This window comes from Branchiostoma lanceolatum, chromosome 11 (genome assembly GCF_035083965.1).
Source record: "Branchiostoma lanceolatum isolate klBraLanc5 chromosome 11, klBraLanc5.hap2, whole genome shotgun sequence".
In the NCBI taxonomy this organism is placed as follows: Eukaryota; Metazoa; Chordata; class Leptocardii; order Amphioxiformes; family Branchiostomatidae; genus Branchiostoma; species Branchiostoma lanceolatum.
In genome coordinates, this window is record NC_089732.1 from 12043081 (window position 1) to 12067073 (window position 23993).

The 23993-nt window shown below is 40.3% G+C and overlaps 1 protein-coding gene across 8 annotated transcripts in view; it reads left to right on the plus strand.

Moving 5' to 3' along the window:
- The window catches only part of LOC136445451 (titin-like), a 113427-nt gene that overhangs the window by 83434 nt on the left and 6000 nt on the right, over window positions 1-23993 (plus strand). For all 8 annotated transcript variants that reach the window (XM_066443491.1, XM_066443489.1, XM_066443494.1 and 5 more), the window contains one exon: window positions 23735-23971. In XM_066443491.1, coding sequence (XP_066299588.1) covers window positions 23735-23971 — 237 coding nt within the window. The remainder of the gene's footprint in view (window positions 1-23734; window positions 23972-23993) is intronic.

Consider the following 23993-nt stretch of genomic DNA (forward strand, 5'->3'; position numbering starts at 1 on the left):
TTGGAACAGGGTAACTAAATATGCAACAGGTCATTCAGGCAGGCCGGGAGTTTTGGTACCAAGGCCAAGGGAGTTTGGCGGTAGGAAACCTAGTTATGTTCTTTGTATAAAGATACTGACAAGTTGAAAACAGTTTATTTATCTTTCTGTCATTATTGAAGAAGTAAATCAGGTACAGGTACAGGTCCGGACCTGTACCTAAACCTCTGTACCGGTACCTGTACCTGTACCCGATGTTTCGTCTAATTCAGAAATATTCTGTAAAAATAAAATCTTAGAAAGAGACTTCCCTCATGAAGATGACAATATGTTTGGGCAATCTCCTAAAAATCTTTTATCCTGAAATCGTAGCCATCTCACCAGATAGTGTTGAGTTTTCTCAGTTCTACCATAATTGGAGGTTATTGGCATGGTTGTCGTTAGATCTCTCTTAATTAAGCCGGATTCACTGGTTAATCCGATCTAATCTAGATCAATTCCGTGCCTTGGTAAATCCTGATTTTTCAGCCTGGTTTGAACAGCGTCTCTGTATCTCTCTGTCTATCTCTGAACCTGTGTCTTTGTCTCTCTCCCTTCTATCTCTCTTCCTCTCTCTCTCTCTTTCTCTTTCACTCTCTTTCTCTTCCTCTCTCTTTCTCTCTCTCTCTCTCTTTCTCTCGCTGTGTCTATCTCCCTCTCCTCACTGCCTTGTCTTGTATTAGGTCTCCCTCTCTGAGTCTGTATCCTTCTCCGTATCTCCTTCTGCCTCGCTCTATCTCCTTGTCTGCATCTCCACACACCCCAGACAAGAAGAAAATCAATGACAACCGAAATGCTATCTGAACAATCATATTAATCCAGTTGCCCCCAAAGTTAGGTGCTGACGTCGCGTTCAGCATTTGGCATTCAGACGACATTTCATACATGACTACTTCACGTCTTACCCCCCAACGTGACGTGACAAAGTCCCTATCATCCGCGGTGACTACAGCGTTCTGCTCATCCTTCTTTGTCATGGGCCCCCTGCGTCCATCCGTCATTGTCATACAAAGTTTTCGGAAATTCTAACATTGTCACACGAAGTTTCTCGGAATTTTATATTGTCACACGAAGTTTCCCGGAATTTTACATTGTTACACGAAGTTTATCGGTAATTAAAATTGCAATTGTCACATGAAGTTTATCGGAAATTAAACTTGCAATTGTCACACGAAGTTTACAGGAACCTTGTCATTGTCACACGAAGGTTACAGGGATTGTAATACTGTTACACAAAGTTTCCCGGAATTTTACATTGTCACATAAAGTTTCCAGGAATTCTAACATTGTCACACGAAGTTTCCCGGAATTTTACATCGTCACAAAGAGTTTTAAGGAATTTTACATTGTCACACGAAGTTTTCAGGCATTCTAACATTGTAACGCGAAGTTTCCCGGAATTTTTCATTGTCACACGAAGTTTCAAGGAATTTTAACATTGTCACACGAAGTTTTCAGGAATTTTACATTGTCACACGAAGGTTTCAGAAATTTTGCATTGTCACACGACGTTTCCAGGGATTTTAACATTGTTACACGAAGTTTTTAGGAATTTTAGCTATATTACACACCTCTCTCTTCTTTATAACACTGTACTTTGAACTTAATGTTTTATAAAGCCAAATTAGGTTAGAATTGAAGTCACTCGTAAATATCAGGTTTCACCATTGGAAATTAACGGAAGTCCTTAAAGAATGTGGCAAGCTTTTCATAAATATGCAAGTATTTCATATTATAGTCTAAATATGTGCACAGTTTATTGGTATATATTTCGCAAATTCGCCTTTAACTCTTCAATTCATAGTTTCACAACCAATATGGCGTCTGATTCAAGTCAGGCGTAGATTATGACAAACCTTGTTTTGCCAGTTTGGATACGCTTACAGGATTATATAGATGGAATCAATTTTCGTCTCTTTCAATAGAGGTTTGCAGCCATACTTGAAACCGTACGAAGCTGCAAAATAAGCAAATATATGCCCTAAAATACAAAATATATTCTGCAACGGACTCTATTGTAACACAATGCATATTTCCTCATAAAATGTACTGATTCGTGTTAAATTTACGTACTCGTTACCCAAAATGTATTTCGAGTTTTCCAAAGTCTTCCAAGAAAATCATAACTGAAGAATCCATTCTTTGGTTTTACCATGTTTCTTAGTCTCATTCATTTGTAAGACTTCTTTACCATAATGAACACAAACTTTTCTTCAGCCAAGCTTCTTCCTTTTCACACGCTCGCATTAGTGCTTGGGTGCCATCTAGAAAAATTAAATCAGTTTGACCTGACGTCGTATGTAGGAGATTAACCACACTCTAATAGTTCTGATGGTAGATTCATTCCCACCTCACATGCCCCTCACATGGTTTGGTACATAGCTGTCTACCCATTGCGTGCGCGGATGTATTCCGTGCGGCTATGGCTTCATAATTAGACCAGAGAGATTTGCAGACATGGATTACCGATAGTCGTCATACATTGCTGCCCTCTCGTCTCTTGTTATGTCTCGGTGCCGCACAGGTACGTCATTTGTCACGTGAGTGACGTAAGGTCGGAGCGGATGCGAGATTTCGAGATGAATGATTGCGTACACCGCTTCAGGCGGGTCAGTGTTTTTATGCGTATTATCGCTAATACTGAAGTAAAGGCAAAATGGGCGCCGTGTTGGCGCAACGGTTAGGGTGTTTGGCCCAGCGGTCACTGGTTAGGATTCTCTTATATATGCCACCGCCCTTGGGAATTTCTCTTTGTTTTGCCCTTGGGCAAGGCACTTAACATGACTTTCCTCACCCCGACCAGTTCTATGAAAATGAATATCTGACTTCAGTTGGGGAGGTAAAAACCGGTGGAAGGGAAATTGAACTGACCGCCTTCCAATACCGTGCCCAAGACACAGTAGATAACAACCCACTGCCCCAACGGCCTCATAAAGACTATGGGACTATCTTTGATACTGTTACATTCCGGACTAGGATGGAGGGCTGAAGCATGTTTCACTTGTAGGTACCCATGAGTTTTGATGGCTTCAGTTTGAAAAGGTCATCACAACACTACATGACTGCCTTGTTGCGGCCAAAAAAAATTGTGCTTGAGCCACCCACGGAGGTTACCCGACGATCATATGAATCTACACAGTACTTGTGAAAAGTTTAAAGTTCTTTCCACACCAGATGTTGCATTAGGGCAGTGAACATTTCCGTTTCAATAGCCATCGGGCCACGAAACCTTTGTACAATCACTACAGCAGGGGGCTAGTCCACTGGTAGTGGTGTGTGTTTCACTGCCATACTCTTCCCCAAATGCTGAGTGCCAATAAGTAAAGAAAGTAGTTTGTACCATTTCTAAAGTATTTGGTATAACTCAACCAGGGATCGAACTCACGACCTACCGTATACGTATGCAAGGCGAGCACTCTACCAACTAGGCCATTGCACCGGTATGAAAAGTTTATCCAAATGAAATTCCATGAGCACGGTAGAGCGTAAAGAGTACGCGGAAGATGATGGAATGTCTGAGATGAACCGTGCACTGGTTGTTAAAAACTTTTTTCGGCCGGGAATCGAACTCACGACCTACCGTGTGCAAGGCGAACACTCTACCGCCTAGGCCATTGCACCGGTATGAAAAGTTTATCCAAATGAAATTCCATGAGCACGGTAGAGCGTAAAGAGTACGCGGAAGATGATGGAATGTCTGAGATGAACCGTGCACTGGTTGTAATTTGCCACAGCCATGTCTATAAACGGGATTGCGATACATAAAGTAGATTTACGTGTGTGCTCTTTGATGCGCGCGTCGCTAGAATGGGCTGTAATGCAAGCCGGTGTTAGCCGACGCCTGGAGGTCAGGGCAGACAATACAATAACTGTGGCGAAAGAAACTCATGATAGCTAAGGTAGAAATCACCGGCTCTCAGCTACTGCCAAGATGAATGGATCATGCCGCCAAGGTCGCCGGGATGGATGCGGGATTTCCCTCTGTCCATTGAGCGCGGTCGTTCCGTGTCGCCTGGTGGATTTTCAATCTGAAGAATGTGTAGTTTCAATTTTCTACTCATTATAGTAGCAGGGGAACCCTGACCTAGGAGATTTGGTCTGCCCGTGTGCGGGTAGATGAGGAAAAGGGAAGGAAACTTGTTCCCATTAACCTCAGTTTTTGGGAAGATGTTAGCCCTAATCATTAAGTTGAGTCACGTGCTGGCTGGGTGCATTCGAGTGTGGCGTTTGTTTATGCTATTAGAACTTTTACTTTCCGTTAAACCAGCGTCAATCATCATTTGAAAACTGATGAAAAACACGTGAAAATTTATTGAATAAAGTATAATTTTTGTATTTTTCTAACGGAAGATCACAATACATGATTAACTGGTTTTCTTTGATATTTGAACATTCCCCTCACTTAATGCGTTTGTGTTCATTATGCTTTAATCTAGTACTAAACCAGCGTCAAGATATTAATTGGAAAGTTATGAAAAACACGGAAAAGTCAATTGTTTGTGTTTAATACCATATTCGTATTTTTCTTAACGGAATGTCGCAGTACAAATAAAAGGACTGTTTTTTTTATAATATTGTAACACTGCCACCCACTACAGGCGTTTGTGCAATCTAGATTACATGAACGGCTGCTTGTTTTGCCATTAATTTTGTCATATTCATACATTTAAACGCCGTAAATATTTATCCATTTCACTCTTGTTATCCAATAATTTGCTTGACTTTGCGAGTCACTCAACTGTCAGATCATCTGTCGCAATGCAACAAGGGAAGTCGCATGTCTGTGAGTTGCTGATCCATTTCTGACATCTTACTGTGAATATTGATGAAACCTGTGTCGGAGTTGTCATGACAACGGTTTATCTTGATTGACGGGTTGATGACACGACGTCTCGGGGTGTCATCGGGTTACCATTAAGCCCTAATGCCTGGTAAGGCCCCCCGGGTTGCCTAGGTATCGAGGGAGTCCGCGGTAGCTCGACGGGTAAATACACCCATTTACGATTGACGGCGAGAGAAATTCTTCACTCAGTTCAGTTTAGTTTCTTTCAGATATCTATTCGTGACCGTACTTGAAATGCTTTGTGAGTACAAGCGGGTAAACCTCAGACTGTGGACGACGCATGACGCTGTTTTGGTGTGTTTTATAAGTACCGGACTTGTATTTGAAACCTTGTACTTTTGACACAAATCCTCAGGTCTGAGTAGATAAACGAGTATGTACTCCTCTTAAGTATGATCATCCCCCAACTCAAATACAGCCAACGAAACGTATCCACTGGCAAATGAGACCAAGTACTAAGGAATTCATGGAATTGATTTTTGGCTATCGCATGTCATACAAATGGTCCGATGGCCGTGAGGGGGGTCTCGCTAAATGTGTTGTGCCCGCTAGTTGTCCATTAATTTTGAAGGGCACCCTGATAGTATTGAGCTGAATCCAGTCTTTATGGCGGGTATCATTTTTCTGTATGGTTATCGTTCTTGTTGAATGCTCCACTGTCAATGTTCACAGACGTAGCATAGACAAAGACATGAGAAAGCAAATGTAAGAGGCGGAATACCTCAGCATCATATATGAAGGTTGTATGATATGAACTGGTTACATAACTGTCAGACACTGACGTCGATGGCCAAAATTGAGTTCCTTACTATATCACGCCTAACTAATTATATCTGCGCCGTAATAGTTTCCCACGAGTTGGATCTTATGTACGCTTCTTGGGGTTCATTCCAAGCAACTCTGTCTTTAACCTCTGTAAATAATTAAGACATTTACTTAATGATGTCACTCGTTCAATAAAAGATCAGGCACAAGAGAAATAGCTTGGCCAGTTATCGACGAGGCTGTGCCTCTCTCTGCACTTATCTTCTACCTGAAGAACGGCCACTGTCACAGCCGGCGCCGGCTGCAGTCTGCTTTCCGCTAAGGTCGAGCCGTTTACATTGTTCTACAGCAGGACTCAATTTCCCGCCCGAAGGAAGCTCGTTCTGTCAAGTCAAAGAAGTCTTCCTTCAGGGCGCTCGCGAAGGCTTAGTGCTTGAGTGCCTTAAGACGTACTCGTGATGTTGTAGGAAGCGAAAAAAACACGAGTTATCTCTTGATCTTCAAGGCCGTCTGGCTATCTCGACGACATTGTTCTTCTCTATGAATAAGGTGCCTGAAATCATGCTGTTCGGGAACATCAAGCAAATTTTGTTTCCAAGTTACACAGAACATATTAGAAATAGCACATATGTTCACCGGGTTATATGATACTTTGCCCACTAACTTTACGTCTTACTTGTACAGCACCACTACATGTAATTTGACTTTTCACCACACGTAGGCACTCCAAAAGTACACGTAAAGCATGCTTTTACAACCCAAACACACACACACACCATTTACGCATGCTTTATTAAAGCCGCTAGATTCCTGAAGCCCCCCTCTCACACTGGAATTGACAAAGCCCTCAATGAATTTTATCAACAAAAAACAAATCTTTTAAAGTTTTTTGGTCATACTGTACGTTTTGAATGATATTCCCATAAAGTCAAGGGTAACACAAATTCAGCTAAGGACGCAGCGACGCCGCCAGCGTCCCGGGGGTCTAGTGCGGGGGGGGGGGGGGCTTTAACCAGCCATATTTCGATTCCTGCGTGGTGGCATTTGTACTTAGATTAAACATCACCAGACATTCGAATCTATGATATCCGAACACAGAATCCCAAGAGTCATCTACCATTTTCTCCAAGAGAAAGGTCTGAAGGACATGCGGTGGCACTGCCTGTGTAATGAATGTAGAAAGTATTGGTGCATAGCAAACTATTCTAATTTTTGACCAGCCCATCCCTTTGTAAACATTCATTTTATGCCAGCCTGTCCTTTGCCGTTTTGAAGAAAACCCTGTACATAATACAATTGATTCCAAACACGATACCATACAAAAAGTTGGATCCAGGAGAAGTCCTTTGCTTTGCTGGGAGTTCTTAATAATAAAAAGATGGAAAAACAAACGGGCTTCGACATCGGGAAATCTCGCGAGAGCGCCTTGATTTCGGGAAATGAAAATATAAAGCACTCAATTACACGTCGGCTCCAGCTCCGTAAAATCTTCCCTAGACAAGTATGCAAACTTTAGCAAAACAGTCAATTAACGGAGTTCTGTTCTAATTAATACTTTAATCTCAATTTTTCATGAACATTAATCACAAAAGTAATCATTGGGGGATGAATATTAAAGAGGGGCACGCGAAACATAATCGACGTTGTCGAACTAGGATGTAATAGGTCAAAATGATGGATGACATTTGGTAGCCATAATTCCGCATCTTTTGTAATTAATCACCAGGACCCTAAAATATTCAAGAATCTGTCAATAACCCCAGTAGCCCCAGTGATGTGAACACGTGTACTACGTGTCTGGAATGGTAATGAGTCTCTCTACGACCCGGTTAGACGTCTGGTAGAATTTGGGTCGGTCAATAGAACAAGTTCATTACATGGAAATAACGTCGATTCATCTTTCTTCATCCCTTGGCCAGACAATTTATACCTATTATGCGAACTTGCTGATATGCTATTCTGCGACTGCCATATATTATATGCAGTGTGGGGCTGCGCGTTGGGAGGGGCGACTTTGATTTTCTTATAAATCTATGGCGGGGATGTGCTTAGTGCGTACGCGATATGCTTCAAGTCAGCTTTAAGGAACATCTAATACTAGAAGACTATCGCCATAATATATATTACGTTGGCTATTCGCATTTTAATGAATCTCATAAAGAGTACCAGCAGAGGATGGATTTGATTAGTAATTGGGCAAAAAAATACCACAGTATTTGATATGAGTTTTGTGCATGATGGTTTTATGCTTTTCATAATTTTCTTCGAAATACTCGAATGAACTTTTTGTATAGCTGCATATTAGATTGGATGCTTCATCTACGTATTGGATGCTTGGATACTTTAATATTTCTATAAGCTAACATACACGATTCGTAAGCAGCTAATCTTCCTGGACATAAAACATACAAACAAAATACTGTAAATCATTTTGAAATAGGGGCAGGAAAATATAGCGGTTTGGGGAAAATGGAGTAGGTCAGGGCACTTAATCTTAACGGTGGGAACAAACATTACTGTCTCAAGTATTAGTGATCAAATATTAGCGATGATGAAATTTTAGCTCTTGACTAGTGATCGTTAAATCAGCTAGAAAATTAAGCTACAGTTAACAGATCAAGAATTACATGCAAACTACATAAACTTCATTACAGCTAGTCTTCGTTAGCGTCAGGCAGCAGGCGGGGAAGTTATGTTGTAAAATTGCAAAACTCAGCAACAGCATCATTCTTCTTCATCAAGTCTACAGCTCTTTGACACATGTATGAATCCAAAGCAGTTCTTGTTGGCAGATACACATCTATGAAAACAATCTAGAAGAGGCATTAAGTAACTACTTTTGGCGAATCTAGAGGAGGATTTGTCTTTTCTTTCTAATCTCATTTGTCATTGATTAAAAAACAACTCTTTGACAGATTTGATTAATGACATTTCTAAGGTAGTCTTTCAGAATCCCTTAGGATACGATAAACCTTGTATTGTCTATCTGCCATCTTCTCTAGCAGACATGTGATCAAAGATACTTAGATTTATTTCCATACTCAAATCCTTTCTGGTTGAGATGATCAAATTGAATCACGGTACACCACATAGATATCACAAGAAAAGAAGCAGCAGCCAATGGCAATAGAGACAGGTATATATATAACCAATATGATTAGATGTTGTATAGATATCTGTAAGTCATATTTCGCATCTCCTTGTCTGATGAAATTGAAATATGGGGAAAGTAATAAATCCCATCTGTCAGTATCATTGGATCAGCTTTCTTCTTTATTTTACTTTCTTGAGTTTGTTTTTTCAATAAATCAACATAACAGAACCAAGGCACAAAGCTGTTCCGACTATGCTTATCTACTTGTCTAAAATTAATCTATCTTCTTCATCTGCTTGTCTAAATCATTTTTTGACTCATTATGAAATTTTAAGAACCAGACATAAGCTGATCAATGTGAACATCTACAAATAGCATACCGTAACAGTATAAGATGAAACAATTTATCATATCCAACATTGCCATCTCAACGATATTGTTTTCGTAGCCTAATGTTGTATTTTGATAGTTTCCCTTTTTGCAATTCATTTGGCCATGACTACCTAAGTTTGCAACTGCGACAAAACCAAGGAATAATCCCATTGCCAATGTCGAAGTTCAATCTGAAACTGTCAAAAAATATCCAAATCTACTGGGAATGGTGTGAACTGTTTTTTTCTAAACCTCAGACTATTGAAAAAAGTGGTATTCATAGCTAAGTAGAATGAATACAACATAGATCTTTACATATACAACTCCCTGTATTTTCCAATCACATTCAGCAGGCAATTTTGTTCACGTGCCAGCAATGTCCATTTGTTTTGCTTTTATCATGTTGCATTATATGGAATTATTCAATAAGGGTTACGTATGACAGAGTCCAAAACTGACACGCAGTGTTATCAATAATTGTATCGGATACTTAATGTCAACGACATTTGGCCTTTCGATCCATCAACGTCAGTTAGCACCTTAACGGCAACATGTGGAGCACGCCCTGGGGGGTAGTGGGGCAAGGACCGAAGATGATGGGTCGTCTCTGGTGGGGAGGTTGTCACTCTGAAGAGTTCAAACGTAGCTAGCTGCATCTTAAAGGTTCATCGGAGTGGCGTCGCGGTGACGCAGTTTCAAGGTGTTTAACTCAGAACTCAGAGGTCCTGGGTTTGAATCCTGCCATGTCATTGATCATTTGCCCTTGGGAACGATAGCTTATAGGACGTCCCGCACCCCTCCCAGGTGTAAAATGGGTACCTGACTTTGGTTGGGGAGGTGAATTTTCAATTGGTGCAAGGGGGGAGTTGGGCACCGCCTTTCAAAATTTTGACCAAGACACAGTGGACAAAAACGCTCCTACGGCCGCATACAGTTACCTTTTTAACGTCAGTTTACGTAACTTCTAATGAACGGTATAAGAGCATCAGAATAAGGGAGCTGAACAAAGCTTCCCCTGCTGTTTGCAAGCAGTTATCCTCCTCTCCCAACACGCTCATCTATCACAATCAACCTATCTGCTTATGTCCTCATTTTCCATCCATTTTTTGTACCATCCCAAAGCTTCTATTTGGCGAGTAGTCCTGTAATATGGATCTGGTCGTCCGTTATCGTCCTACACTATAATTTCTGTCATTCGTTGGGCTGAAGCTCATTACGGCAGTGGAATCTACCCCGATTCAGATTGACATGAAGATCCATGGTCTCCATGATCATCCCGTACTTTGGCAGATTAGAAATTCAATACAGTTATTGCCCTATCCATCATAGAGAGGCCCACTCCGGTGTGATTACAGACCTCATAACTCGTCCCTATCCAAAATGAGGCCGGCAGATTCCCCAGAAGATGAGACCAGCTTCTTACATCCGGGAATCTGCCTGATAGACTATTATGGGATGCCAACTTCTTACATCCGGGAATCTGCATGATAGACTATTATGGGATGTTAACTTCTTCATCCGGAAGTCTGTCCGATAATAGACTTTTATGGGATGCCAACTGCTTCTTTTTTTCCGGGAATCTGCCTGATTGACCTTTATGGGATGCCAACTTTAATCCAGGAATCTGCCTGGCAGACTATTATAGGATGCCAACTTTTTTCATCCGGGAATCTACCCGATAGACTATTATGGGATGCCCACTTCTTACATCCGGGAATCTGCCTGATAGACTATTATGGGATGCTTTGCTTGTGGATGCATGTTGCTCAAAGTGCTCGGAGTAGTTCACGTATTATATGATTGTGATGTGAGAATTTTGTTTAATCAACGTGGAGAAACGGAACTGTGGGTGGGTGCGAAGTTCTTCCGGGAATCTGCCTGATAAACTATTATGGGATGCTTTGAGTGTGGCTGCATGTTGCTCAAAGTGCTCGGAGTAGTTCGATCACGCATTACTGTTGAGTGGCTGCTCCAGCAATGTGAGAATCTTGCTTACTCAACGTAGAGAACTAGAAACGGAACTGTGGTTGCAAACTTCTTCATCCGGGAATCTGCCTGATTGACTATAATGGGATGCCTCGTGTGGTTGGACATGTTGCTTAAATTGCTTGGAGTAGATCATGCATGGCTGATGATTGGCTGCTTCTGGAACATGTTGCTTAATCAACGTATAGAAACGAAACTGTGGGTGCGATCTGAGGCTTGTATCAATAGTAAACATAGAGAAAACGGTTAACCGGTTTGGGCTCAAGTGACATTGGTAGATTTTATATACTAGTCAAACCTTGAAGTGTTTATGCTACTTACGCCAGCAAATTACAACATTTTCAGGTTATATCAAATAAGAAAAGTGTTATTAATTGAGCACCGACATTTGCACTTGCAAAGGATTCATTCATCCATTCATTTAATCACTAGATGTTGATTATTGATGGCGTCATATTATAAAAAAACGGTCAATTCGGAGCATGAAAACGCAGCTTGCGAAAAAAGTATTCCGGAGAGCAAAAAAAGCGAACATCGTAACATCTTGCAATAACTGTATAAAATCACGACGAATAATCACTATTCGTCTATCAAAAGTACTTTTTAGAGAGTCTCGGGGTCCAGTTTTGAACCTGCTGACGTATTCAATATGACGTCATTGGAGTTTGCATAAACTTTTAATTCAATTAACTGCAGGCAATAATCAGGAGCTGGAGGTATGGTCTTAGCTGGCTTGATGTTGAATAACGTCAGGAAGGTGTATAGTCGTTGTAAATGTTTATGTCCATTGACTGACAGTATGACTTTGAAACATAACCTGTTCTATTTTGGTGTCATAGTCACTTTAAGCAAAGCCAAAGTTATATGGTTTAAGAAGACACTCACTTATGTATGGGCACTAGTACGCTGAAAAACAAGGAGAGACAGAAAGTCGATGTTCCTTAATACAGGTACACAATATGTAGAGGCAGCTCAATTCATCTACTCACTATGTATACATAATGATTAAGTAAAAGAACATACCGCCTTGCAGTCATATAAGCACCCCAGCCATATGCTTGTTAAGTTTGCGGCTGTTTGGAATTTAAGAATGAGCGGTCGCTCAGCATGGTGCCGTCGTGCTGAGAGAAGCACTTAAGCTTAAGTGGTTGCTGCGTTTAAAGGACACAAACCTTTGATAATTACCACATCTGTCCTTTTACCGTCTGACAGCGCTTAAAATTACCCATATAGTTAATTTCGCTCCATGTGTCATTCACAATGTCTTCAAAGCTCTTTGATTTTAGACGAAAGCAGAGAATGTAAATGTATGAACAATGTCAATTCATAATAAAAACTTTATTTAGCATACTAAGCATAGTGTCTCTTCCTTGCATGTCACGTTTCCGATGTTTCTTTCACTATTTAGTGTATATAAAATTTAGACTACTAACAACAAATAATATTTTCATAATCAATCTTTTGTCTACAAAATTATCATTGCATTCTCTAAATATGTGATATCGTATTTGTCGCTCCCAATGATTCAGCAAAACGTAACATTTGCTGTATTGCTGACAAGAATATATCCCCAGCGTTAAATCAAAGCGTATAAATTATGGACGTATCAAGAATTCTAAAGCATGCTACATATTTCTATAAATCATCACGTGACTTTTGCAATCGTGCCTCAGATACGCCCTGATCAGATGGTTGTTTATTTCCAAGTGTTTATTTAACAGTGACGAAAGAACCGAATTATTTAAACAAGTTATCACGAAATATCCCTACTTTTGCACATTCACGGATGAACAAAAAGCTACCTTTCTCTTGAAATCACAGAACCCACAAATATTAGAAAAAGTGGGACTTTTCGTCTTCCACTGCTTCCAAAAAAGAAGTCAAACCCAGCTAATCTAGATATAGCCAACAATTGTATATAGTACCAGTAACCTATTGTTACAGCAAAGTCAGACACAGTTTACTGACGCATGTATGTTTTTCCTATGTTTTTATCATGTATTTGCAATTAGCCCACGGGCATGAACTTGCAATAAACTAATTCTATTGTTTTATAACTTGGGAAGTGAAGCCATCGAAAAAACACAACATTTTGCTACGGGATGACAGATTAGGCTGTCATCCTTATAAGGAGGTCTCCTCACTCCGATGAAGGAGCGGCCTATTTTCTATTTCATCGCATCTCAATTAATCAGCACTTAGATCAACCCCTGTGGCGATAATGCAACCGGAAAGGAGGCCCACTGGATTAGTATGAATTAAGTGTTAATTAGTGCAGAAAGAGGCCTATACATCAAGGGGATTTCTTTCTAGAAAGTTTGACAGGACTGGGTCAGGTCTGCCGCCATTTTGTTTTTACGGGCCGCCATTTTGCATTCCCATGAGGTGACCGGAAGTAAAGGTCGAGTCTTCCTTCGCATCCATAAAGGAAAATGAATCAAATTGGATCAGGAGGCGATGGCGATGACCTGTAGGCAATTGAGAGAACGAAAATCAAAGCATATTCAATCAAAAGCTGGTCAGTCTGGCCGCCATTTCATCTCACCTTGTCAGCGCAGTGATATCTACTTATGATTGATTCCAAGCGACTTGAGAAGCGAATATGCGATTGGAAATTATAGCAATGTTGCGCTACGCAACGATTTGTGCGGGTCATGCCAGCCGCCATCTTGAATGTCTAACCGTCCGCCATGATGGATTTCATGGTGGTGACCGGAAATTGAAGGTCCCAGTCCCCTTTTCTCAGGGAGTAGAAAAACGAGTCAACTAGAGATGGGATGAGTTGACATTCGTCATTTTGCGGCAGTTCGAGTAGAAGCATTGTATTCTTATGTGCAGAGGTCGGGTCAACCGCTATTTTTTGTTGATCTCTTTGGTAATGACCTTCCATTTCGTGTGAATCCCATCTTAGAGGCGACCCTAATCTGACGATATCCATTTAGAAGCATTGCAGCTTTGGGCACACTGAAGGCTAACAAATTAGGTCAGTATACACAGATGCATTCTATCAAGTCATTTATTTCAGGGACTGGTCACGTCCTGACTTCCGCATATCTGGAGCGGAAGAAACGCATTTCGGATTAGATCAAGGTGGGGTGGCGTAAATTCTGGCAGTACAAAAAGCATACTCAATCAAGCAAGTTTTCAATTATATGCGGGTCAGGGTAGCCATTCTTTAGGCTTCCACCATGATTTATTTCTCTTGAAGGTGGCAAGAAATTGAAGGTCACTAGTCTGTTTTTATGATGAGTAAAATGCCTCGTAACCTGGGAATTCGAATATGGCAAAGCAGCTAGAAACGTAGTTTGCAGCATTTCAAGTTTACCATTCAACGATACTTTACGTGATTTTGTCCCAGTCGCTACATTAAGTTTATTTCATGATAGATCTCTCTGAGGCTGACCAAAACCTTAAGGTTATAAAACTTAAGCAGAGCGAAGAAATGACATTTTGGGATGATGAATTGTTGCAATAGATATCGACCCAAGTTCTTTTACTAGTCTTAGAACGTGTGAAGATCTAGCCATTCGTCATAATTAATCTTTTTTAATACACAGAAATTAGGGACCCAAGATTTCTTCTATGTACGAGCCATGGATGATTCGATATTAACATGCACAATAGATAATGCACTGATCTTCAAATATTCAACGCTTTTGCCATGATCTCCATAAGGTCACCGCAAATGTAGCTTTCTACTTCCCTTATATAATTAGATCTGTTTTAATAAGGTGCTTTTTTAGCAAGATTAAAGTAAACTGCTGTTAATTTCGGGGATAAAGGAACATTATGTGAAAAATCTTCAATCATAAATCAGATAGATCATCATAAATAACGATGTTCCTGTAGCTCTACTAGCAGCAGATTCACAGTTGAGCTCTCGGTTCCAATTGGTTGATAACCGGTTTAGACCCGAGGAGCATCCAGGTTGGAGCTGCAATCGTCTTTCAGAAGGGACGTGATCGAAGAAGTGTCCCTTTGTACATAAAAAGGCACAACAACAGCCTCATTACTTAGATGAATACCTACTGGCTGTACCAATCAATCAATCATTCCAGTTTCAGCCAACCGTTTTTGAATAAGGTTGAAGGTTATACATTCCCCCTCACCTGAAGTAAGAGCCAATTAGATATGCTCTTAGGTACAAATTACGGCAATACCCAAACTTTCAATTAGTAAGTAGGTCATGCAATGTAGCCGCCATTTTGTTTCCATCGTCCGCCATGATGGATTTTCTCCATGCTTTACTGAGGTTGATCAGAAGGTCACGACATTTGTCACAGCTACAAAACCTACGTCAGCAGAACGGCAATTTAAAGGGTATCATCTTATATTTGACGAAGGCGCTGATGGCATTGATAAATGGTGTTGCAATATTGATTTAGATAAAAAGTGCCTGTATCAAACATAGCTGATGCCATTCAACGAATGTCTTTCAAGTACAGAACAGCTCAGGTCAGCGAATATCGACGGCGTGTAATGATGCTTGAGGTAGCTGCGATGAGTACAATCCATGCTTTCAACATTCTTTGATAACAATCTTGAGAAGTACTCAAAGGCAAGGGTCTATTTTAGGGAACAAAGCGGCGTCTATGCCAGTGATGCGATTCATGACAACTTTGAGTTTAAACAGGTCGTATCTTATCCCCCATGGGTGTCAATAGGTAGAGGCTGTCCGGGAACTCTTTTATCCTCATTCAGTGCCATGTATAGCAACAATAGCATTCACAGAAAGCTAAGTGCTAGAGACATAATGCACATCACCGAAGTAGGCCATTGATGAAAAAGATATCAGTGCCTTACTATAAAAAAACGTATTCAATTGTAAATCAGCTTCTATAAGGTACGTGTATAAAGGTTATCACCGTATAGGTCAGCTGAAAGAGGGGATATTCTATAGTTAACCACAATACAAGAGTGCCAAATATAATGTTTTACCATAGTTTGCAAATGGGAATACTTACCAATAGCAATACATACCAACGCAAGCGCAACAGTTGCTAAATTCTGCATAGAATGTCAGGGCCGCCAAAAAAGTTGAGTCAGACTTATGATAGAAGACAGAGTCTGGCAAAAACTGATAAGTGCTGGAATCTGATGGTAGATAAGGAATACGTCTATGGAATGCGACTATTTTAGGCCTGAGTGTCTTGAATGTACGTTTCAGGCATATAATACCGATATGGCTAGATTTCAAAGCATGTGGTAGTATTAAGGCTATGTTTCATAAAATATGAGAATTATTTAGGGCTATGTTACTGGAAATGTACAATCAGTGATCATGTAATTCCTCAACTGCGATAATAGAAGAGCTAAATTTTCCAGAAATATGCAAGTTTGCACTTACACAGTTCCTATCATTAACCTCTCGGTACCGGTACTTTATTACCTATACCTGTATACCCTAACCCGACCGTGCGGGATCCGTTTGGACTCCAGACGTATAGTTCCATATGCCTCATCAACAGCTTTCATTGGAGAAAAAAATGAGTTTTGTTTCTGTACATGTCTTATAGCTTCTATGATTTTTTTTTTACCGAGACTGGGCCATTTCTTTTAGATGGTTTCTACAGAGTATGTGTAGGCCGGTGCAAATTTGCATTGTAAATTATGTGACATCAAAACAAGTTCCATCTACTAACAGGAATTTGTTAACATTGTCATTATAGGAACAAGTTATTGTTGCCTAGAAATTTAGAATACCTTTTTTTTTAAACTAAATTCTAGAATTTCAGTGTAAAATTACGTTTTTACGCAATTTGCATAAATCATGATAATCAGTAATAATTTTTCACACCACAAACATGTTAGAGTATCCTAATAGACCAATATAACAATATATCGACAGAAATCTAGAAACGTCAAACAGAAACATTGTCTATACATCACTGTAACGGATCAATAATACCTTCCACATATATTTCCTACAGTTAATCCTAATGCATCTCTCCTCTACCATAGTTCATTCCAGGAAGAAAGTTCCCATTGTTCGTTCCCGGAAGACAACTACTCCTACACGGATCTCCTGATTACGTCTGTCAAATGTATTCAAAGTTAGGGACTAGACTGTTCTAAACACACATGAGCTGCAGAGTTCGGTGTTATAGACTTTCTCCTCGCCAAGTAGGAGTTGATTTAAAACACTGGGGCCTCGTCGCAGACATACATCACTGAGCTGTGGCGTTTTAATTAATAAACCATGGAGGCGGAAGTCCTCTTAATGAGAAATCTGTCCATTTACTGGCACCAATAACGTCTGCCTTGAGCCTTGGAGCGTTAATGTGTCCTTTGTGGAGGATTAGGTTCATAGACTGAGAGTTTGCTGGGCAGACGCCATCAGGATAGATGGGCATTATTTCAGGGCCAATAGGTTTGTCATTATGAACGGCATAAATGTTTCAAAGTTTTCCTGAAAAATACGGCGAGTCGAGAGGCAATTTCTTCGAAGATATATGTTTGGTGAATTTGTCTGCAGGTCTTTGTACGGAGGAGCGTGCCTAATGTATCTTAACGCAATACCGGAGGCGTTCAAGACAAAGAAGAAAACCCGTTAACAACTTGTTGTGTTTTTTTCGAAAATCTCTTGTAGTATCGTACGTATCTCAATCAACCCTTTGAGATTTTGTTAATCGTTTTTATTTAATTTTTCTTTGTCACGTGTAGAAACAAAACAATACCTCCATGATTTATGGCGGTAATAGTACATGTTAGTCAACTGATAAACTTCACGATAAACAGTTTAGCTCATAGCCATTACTTAATCTCCTGATCTTGTAATCGCAAATCTTCTTACTCGTAGACTTAAACCTGGATTATGTGGATCGAATACATATTAGTATTAATCAAGATACCTGAGTGTTTATTACTTTACACTGTACCATAAATCCATTGCTTGAGCGTGGTGTATCTACATAGTCGCCATTTTCATTACGCTCAATGAGGTTGTTATAATGAATGACATTTGCCACCATTGAAAAGAACATAGTCTCCCATCTATATCTGGAATGAATCCTATACAGAAACAACATATCAGTAAACGTCATATAAACGGACCTGTTCATAAATAAACTTGTTTTACAAATGTCACAATGTAGAAAAATAGGAGTACATAAAATATCATGATATACATATTAATAATCACGGTTGGCACATCGTGGAACACACCAGATTATCCTAGCAAGTATCTACTAAAGATCTAATATACCCTGTCGGGCAATCAAATTACAATAACCTTGTAGATGTGTTTTCATTTTTAAGAATGCTAAGAAAATCCGAGGAGCAAGTTGGAACCAATTGTATTTTTTTTAGTATTCTCTTCATCTGTTATTTTTATTAGTTATAGCAGTTATAGCGTATTGTAGCATTTCACAATATATAAATGAATATTAGTTATGTATGTACGCCATTTGTGCACCAAGATTAGCAAATTAAGGTAGATATACTGTTAAACAATGTTGGTTAAATGCATGGTTAGCTCACAGAAATGCATTCTTGTCAACGATATATTATAGTCTCAAACTCATATGCTACAACTGAAAACTATGGGAACCAAACCTACACAACTTTTCCTAACATCAAAATGTATATGCCACCAAAATATCAAGACCACAGCATGTTCAGGGCCAGATATATGAAGACTGTTAGTATTGCTGCAGTACCAAGGTCGCCCACAGGGAGACTCAAAATCGACTTTCACCGTCAGGCCTACTAACAAGATACATCGCAATTGCGTGTACCGTTCTTGAAATATTGCGCTGTAAACACATGCGCCCAGCATACCTAGAACCATACCTTCAGTTGTGCCAATGTATATCAAACTTTACCTCAAACAGAAAACCCTGCCACTGGCCCCTGTGCAATAAAACCCACCAGGGAACAGGGTAATACCCTTCCGTTAAGGCCGTACCATTTTCCCGTTGCCATGACGACAAGCTCAGAAAAGTAGACCATAGATGACCACCTGGCTGGTTATAAATGATGGCTTAACCCCGGTGTTAGTCGACCCAATCCCTGTCCATGCACAGGGCTCAAGCGACACACATTTAACCTCTATTGAGTGGACGTGCTATTCTATAGCCTCGTGACCCAAATCCTATGCATTGACTAGATTTGAAATACTGGTCTTGCAAATCCCCAGCTGTTGTACAATGTGATCTGTCTTTCAGCGAACAGGAAATGCGGGTGATAGGGTATTGATAATATAGGACCAATGGCTTATTGTCCTAATGCCACAGATTAGCCCGGATTCTCCTTTAGCTGGACATAAATTTGTCTCAGATGATCCTTTCATTTCTCTTATATATGTGATATAGGTAACAACGCCTACAGGAATCATTTCCATTCTGTTGAATAATGAAAGAGAGAGAGAGAGAGAGAGAGAGAGAGAGAGAGAGAGAGAGAGAGAGAGAGAGAGAGAAAGAGATGGAATATCATATCAAAGGTTTGTGGCAAACCCCTTGCAAGCGTAGGCAATCAGTTCAAATGCAACGAGAAGAATAAACTTTACAAAACGTTACAAAAATACATTTTACTGTAGATATGCAAAGACATCGCAATTCACTACAAACTATTTCCAAAAGATCAAACGAAAGGGCATTGTGACAAAAATTCATTGTATTTTCGCGGTCAGCATCGACATGATAGATATTACAAATTGTGTCGATTTCTCTTTGTCGCACATATATCGCTTACAAAAGGAATTTGCATTAAATGGTCCATAGAAACATTTCAGGTCAAAGGGAAAGGGTCATGACCGCATCCCGTCATGCACCTGGCCAAGAGTGGTTAACGGTGATGCACGGCTTGTGAAACATCGATCTGTCACATCCATGTTAGACCTATTTTACCACCACACATGCGATCGATCAGAGTTTGTCAAAACGGTAGTTGGTACAGGATGTCATAGCGACAAAAATCGCTTGTTTCATCAATTCCTTACAGAGACAGAGTGTTTACAAAGTACTTGATGAGGAAATAAATTCAAATGATAACCAGCACGCATACGTATTCAATAACCATGAATACAAAGGGAACCACTCTCTGGTAATACAACGCTGACATTTTAATGATACCAAAATAAATGATGATATTGACATTGCAAGGCAAATTTACAGTGTTGATTTTCTAAAAACCGATTGTTTTTTTTTCTCTCGGACAGAATTTCTTCTTCTTGGGTTTGTCTGAAGATTGCAATTGAGCATAACATTTGTCGACTGTTGAAGGTAATTTGCACCGTTAAGTTTTGTCGTCTAGCCACGCCTCCTTGTGCTTTGCTTGGGAACTACAATGCCTCATTATATTGTTCAATGTTCAAATGTTGTTTATAAATTTACGACAAAGGAAGAGCTGTCTGGTGCTGCTGTAGTGCAAATAACCATGGAACCGCAATATGCAATACTACGTATTAGTCCGATAGACAGAAAACACTCACTATAGTATACTCAGTATACGTGTATCATCTGGCCCTTACCTCTTCCCTCATGACCTCAATAAAAAGCGGCCTGCGTGCCGATTTGAGCTTATCATGAATAAACAAAGGTTAAAAAAAGCAAACAAACAAGCAAAACATGTATTACTCACCCTATGGATTTTCACCAGTACACTGGAATTTTTTTTTCGTGTGTATGAGTAAAGAAAATTCAAATTCACTACACAAAACTTCACAGACTTCCGTCGACAAGAGTCATTTCAACTAGATAGAAAAGATGTAAGCCTTCTTTTAATTTATCGTCCTTGTCTCAGGTTTTTAGGCCTTCTGCTCTCTTTCTGTGTGCTGCATACCACTTACGATAATGTCATGTGTCTGCCTTCAAATCATCCAGTAAAACAAATGCTGCTGATTTTCCAAATTCGGGCTCCTGGGTAGAGGGCGTCGCCTCTCCCACAGTCTTCCCTGTAATTTACCCAATTTTCGGCGTCTTTCCAGATGCTTCTTAATTTGGACGTTTTTCCTTAATGATATATATTTTCCAGGACTGTCCGACGGTTGGTTGTGATTTGTGGTGGGGGTAAATTGCCTCTATCATTGTTGCCCGGGTTTGGTCAGACCCTGCTATTAAATGCACTGTGATTCCGGAGTAAGGGTGCAATAGGGGGCTGTCTCCTACAGGAAATGTCTGCCACATATCGAACATGTCTACAGCAGTAAGAATACAGATCAGATCGTTCCTACTGCAAAGAAAGGCATTTTAATCTGCTATCCTCCAACGTGTCCCAAAGTGACCGGTGCAACAGCAACGAGTACACATGATACATATAATGGTAGTTAAAGTTGTAACTACCGACGCCGCTACGCATTTCAATTATAGTATATTTGCTGTTCCCCATATATTTATACTTTCAACAAGCCATTTTCTCCAGATTATCAATGTCTCTCTTTAATAAACAAATACTTTTTTCTAACGTGTTTGCTCACTCCAAGGTCAAGAGACGGCCTCTGGGAACTTAAGTTACACTCAAAACTTGAACAACATCTCTTCTCCGGAACATGAATCGGAAATATTTTCATATATTTTTCTATTCATTGGTTTGTCTGTTTATCCGAAATATGAATTGAAAACCACAGGCAATGATTACATAGGAAGATAACTAGTTTCATGTTTGCAGATTAATCTCAATAGAAACTGGCGAGTCTTTCTTAAGAACAGATTGGGGTGGAGATAACTTGCTCATCTCCAACTCCAACTTGTCCCTTTTTTTCAATCAGACGCGTGAGTCTTATTCTCATAATCGTGAGGTGTGTGTTGGTGACGGTTTTGTATCGCCAAATTCTTTCATTACTTTAACAATGTGTCAACTCACACAATTGTGTTGACATTCTATTGAAAGACTAAATCCCTTACTCATCAGGCTAATCCATAAGGAATTCCTTCTCGAGCCCTTAATTGTAGGGAGCTAATTAAAGACCGTAGACTTGATAAGTCGGACACTTGAGCCCATCGCTAGTAGCCCTAATTACGCTGAAGTCAATTTGTCGGGTAATCCGTGCAATTTCCCGGCCATGGAGCACTCCGTGTTACTGCAGCACCGTACTCAATCACAGGTTGTCGATAATGTAATGTGTCGACTTCCAGGAAATGTGGCGACTTATACACAACTTTTTCCGGGAATGAAACGACTTACACGCAACTCTTCCGGGGCTGTGGCGACTTACATGCAACTCTTCCGGGAATATGTACTTCCACAACTCTTCCTGGAATGTGGCGACTTCCACAGCTCTGCCGAGAAGATGGCAACTTCCGAATGACTTCTGGAATGTGATGACTGACACGCAACTCTTCCGGGAATGAGGCGACTAATCAGCACAACTTTTCCGGGAATGTGGCGACTTCCACACAACTCTTCCGGGAATGTGGCGACTTCCACACAACTCTTCCGGAAAAGTGGCGACTTACAAACATGCATTCAGGAAATGTGGCAGTTATGCTGATATCTCTCAGCTTCAGTCTCTTACAGAGCCACAATTGATCTCAGTCGACCGCTGGACACATTGTCAATATGCCGCAAAATAATGGTTTACTGCACATTGTACATCTTCATTATCCTTATATGGCCCATTCTATGAAATCTGTCGAACCTGGTAATGACGTCTTTTCTGTACTTTCGTGCGTTTCTCCGCGTACGATGCAATATGGGGAATAGATTGATAGACATTCTAGATTAACCATATAAATGTATATGCATTAATTGATTGATTGGTTTATTGATTACTCAAGACACGGCAGCATTTACAAAGAGTGCTGACTGCCTTGGTAGTAGTAAGCTCCTTTTGCTACAGAAGTTGGCGGTGGGAAACTACCGATGTCATTTCTATTGTGTCAGTAAAGTCTGTGTTTTCAGAAGAAGAATACCTGCATGATGGAGTGGTAAACGATTCGTCCTGCCCGCAGGCACGCCGAACTGGGGACCGTAATTGGGGTCTGCCTGTGGAGCAGGGAACGACCCATTAGGCCGGGAAATAGGGGTCATGAGAGAAACCATAACCGACGGGGATAGCTTACGTCGCTAACGAGCCCTATAGGGAACCAAGTCATAGACCTCGTCAAGAAAACGACGTTATGGGAAGGGATCAACTCAATTCAAGAACCCTTCCAAATGAAGTCAGATTTAGTATAAAGATCGATTATCTGCCGGTGCACACAAAAATTAAGAAAGAATCCGCTTCTGAGTCCCGTAGAACTACTTCTTGTCGTTGATTGTTTGTGCATTTTCTACTTGATCTTGGACGAATCAGTGGAAGGATAACGTTATGTCTCTAGTCAACTCGAAGAGAGCATTGTCGTTCGCATGAGTCCTTCATTTTTACGTTTTCCTTTTAGTTTATACATCAATCTATTGAAAATGTCACAATACATTTACATTTATTCTGAATCAGAGTTTAACTGTATTATTTAACAGGATTATTTCAGAAAACAAACTACAGTTCAACTTTGATTTAGAATTTCTTCTATCAACACAAATAAACTTTTGAATCAATACTTATAATATATATTACAATCATATTTGACAATGTTTTACTCTAGACATGAATTTACATAAGACTTGCAGTCTTGGTTTACAAACCGCTTACTACCTTACTCACGCACATCAGTATTAGAGTTGAAAACATGTCTGGATATGATTTTTTTCATTCCGATGTACTCCTTTTTGTTTTGCAGATAGTCATATCCAGCGTCACCACAACAACCGAAACCGAAATCAGCAAGACGAAAACTTGAAGAGGTTCGCGCGTGCGCTCTACGACTACTACCCGCAGGAGGAAGGCGAGCTCAACCTGCAGGTTGATGACGTCATCGAGATCGTGAACAGAGATGACTCGGGCTGGTGGTACGGGCGGACCCGCGGCAAGGAGGGACTCTTTCCGGCCAACTATGTGGAGGTTACCTCGCTGGGAGGTAGGGGGTTGCCGTTAACGAT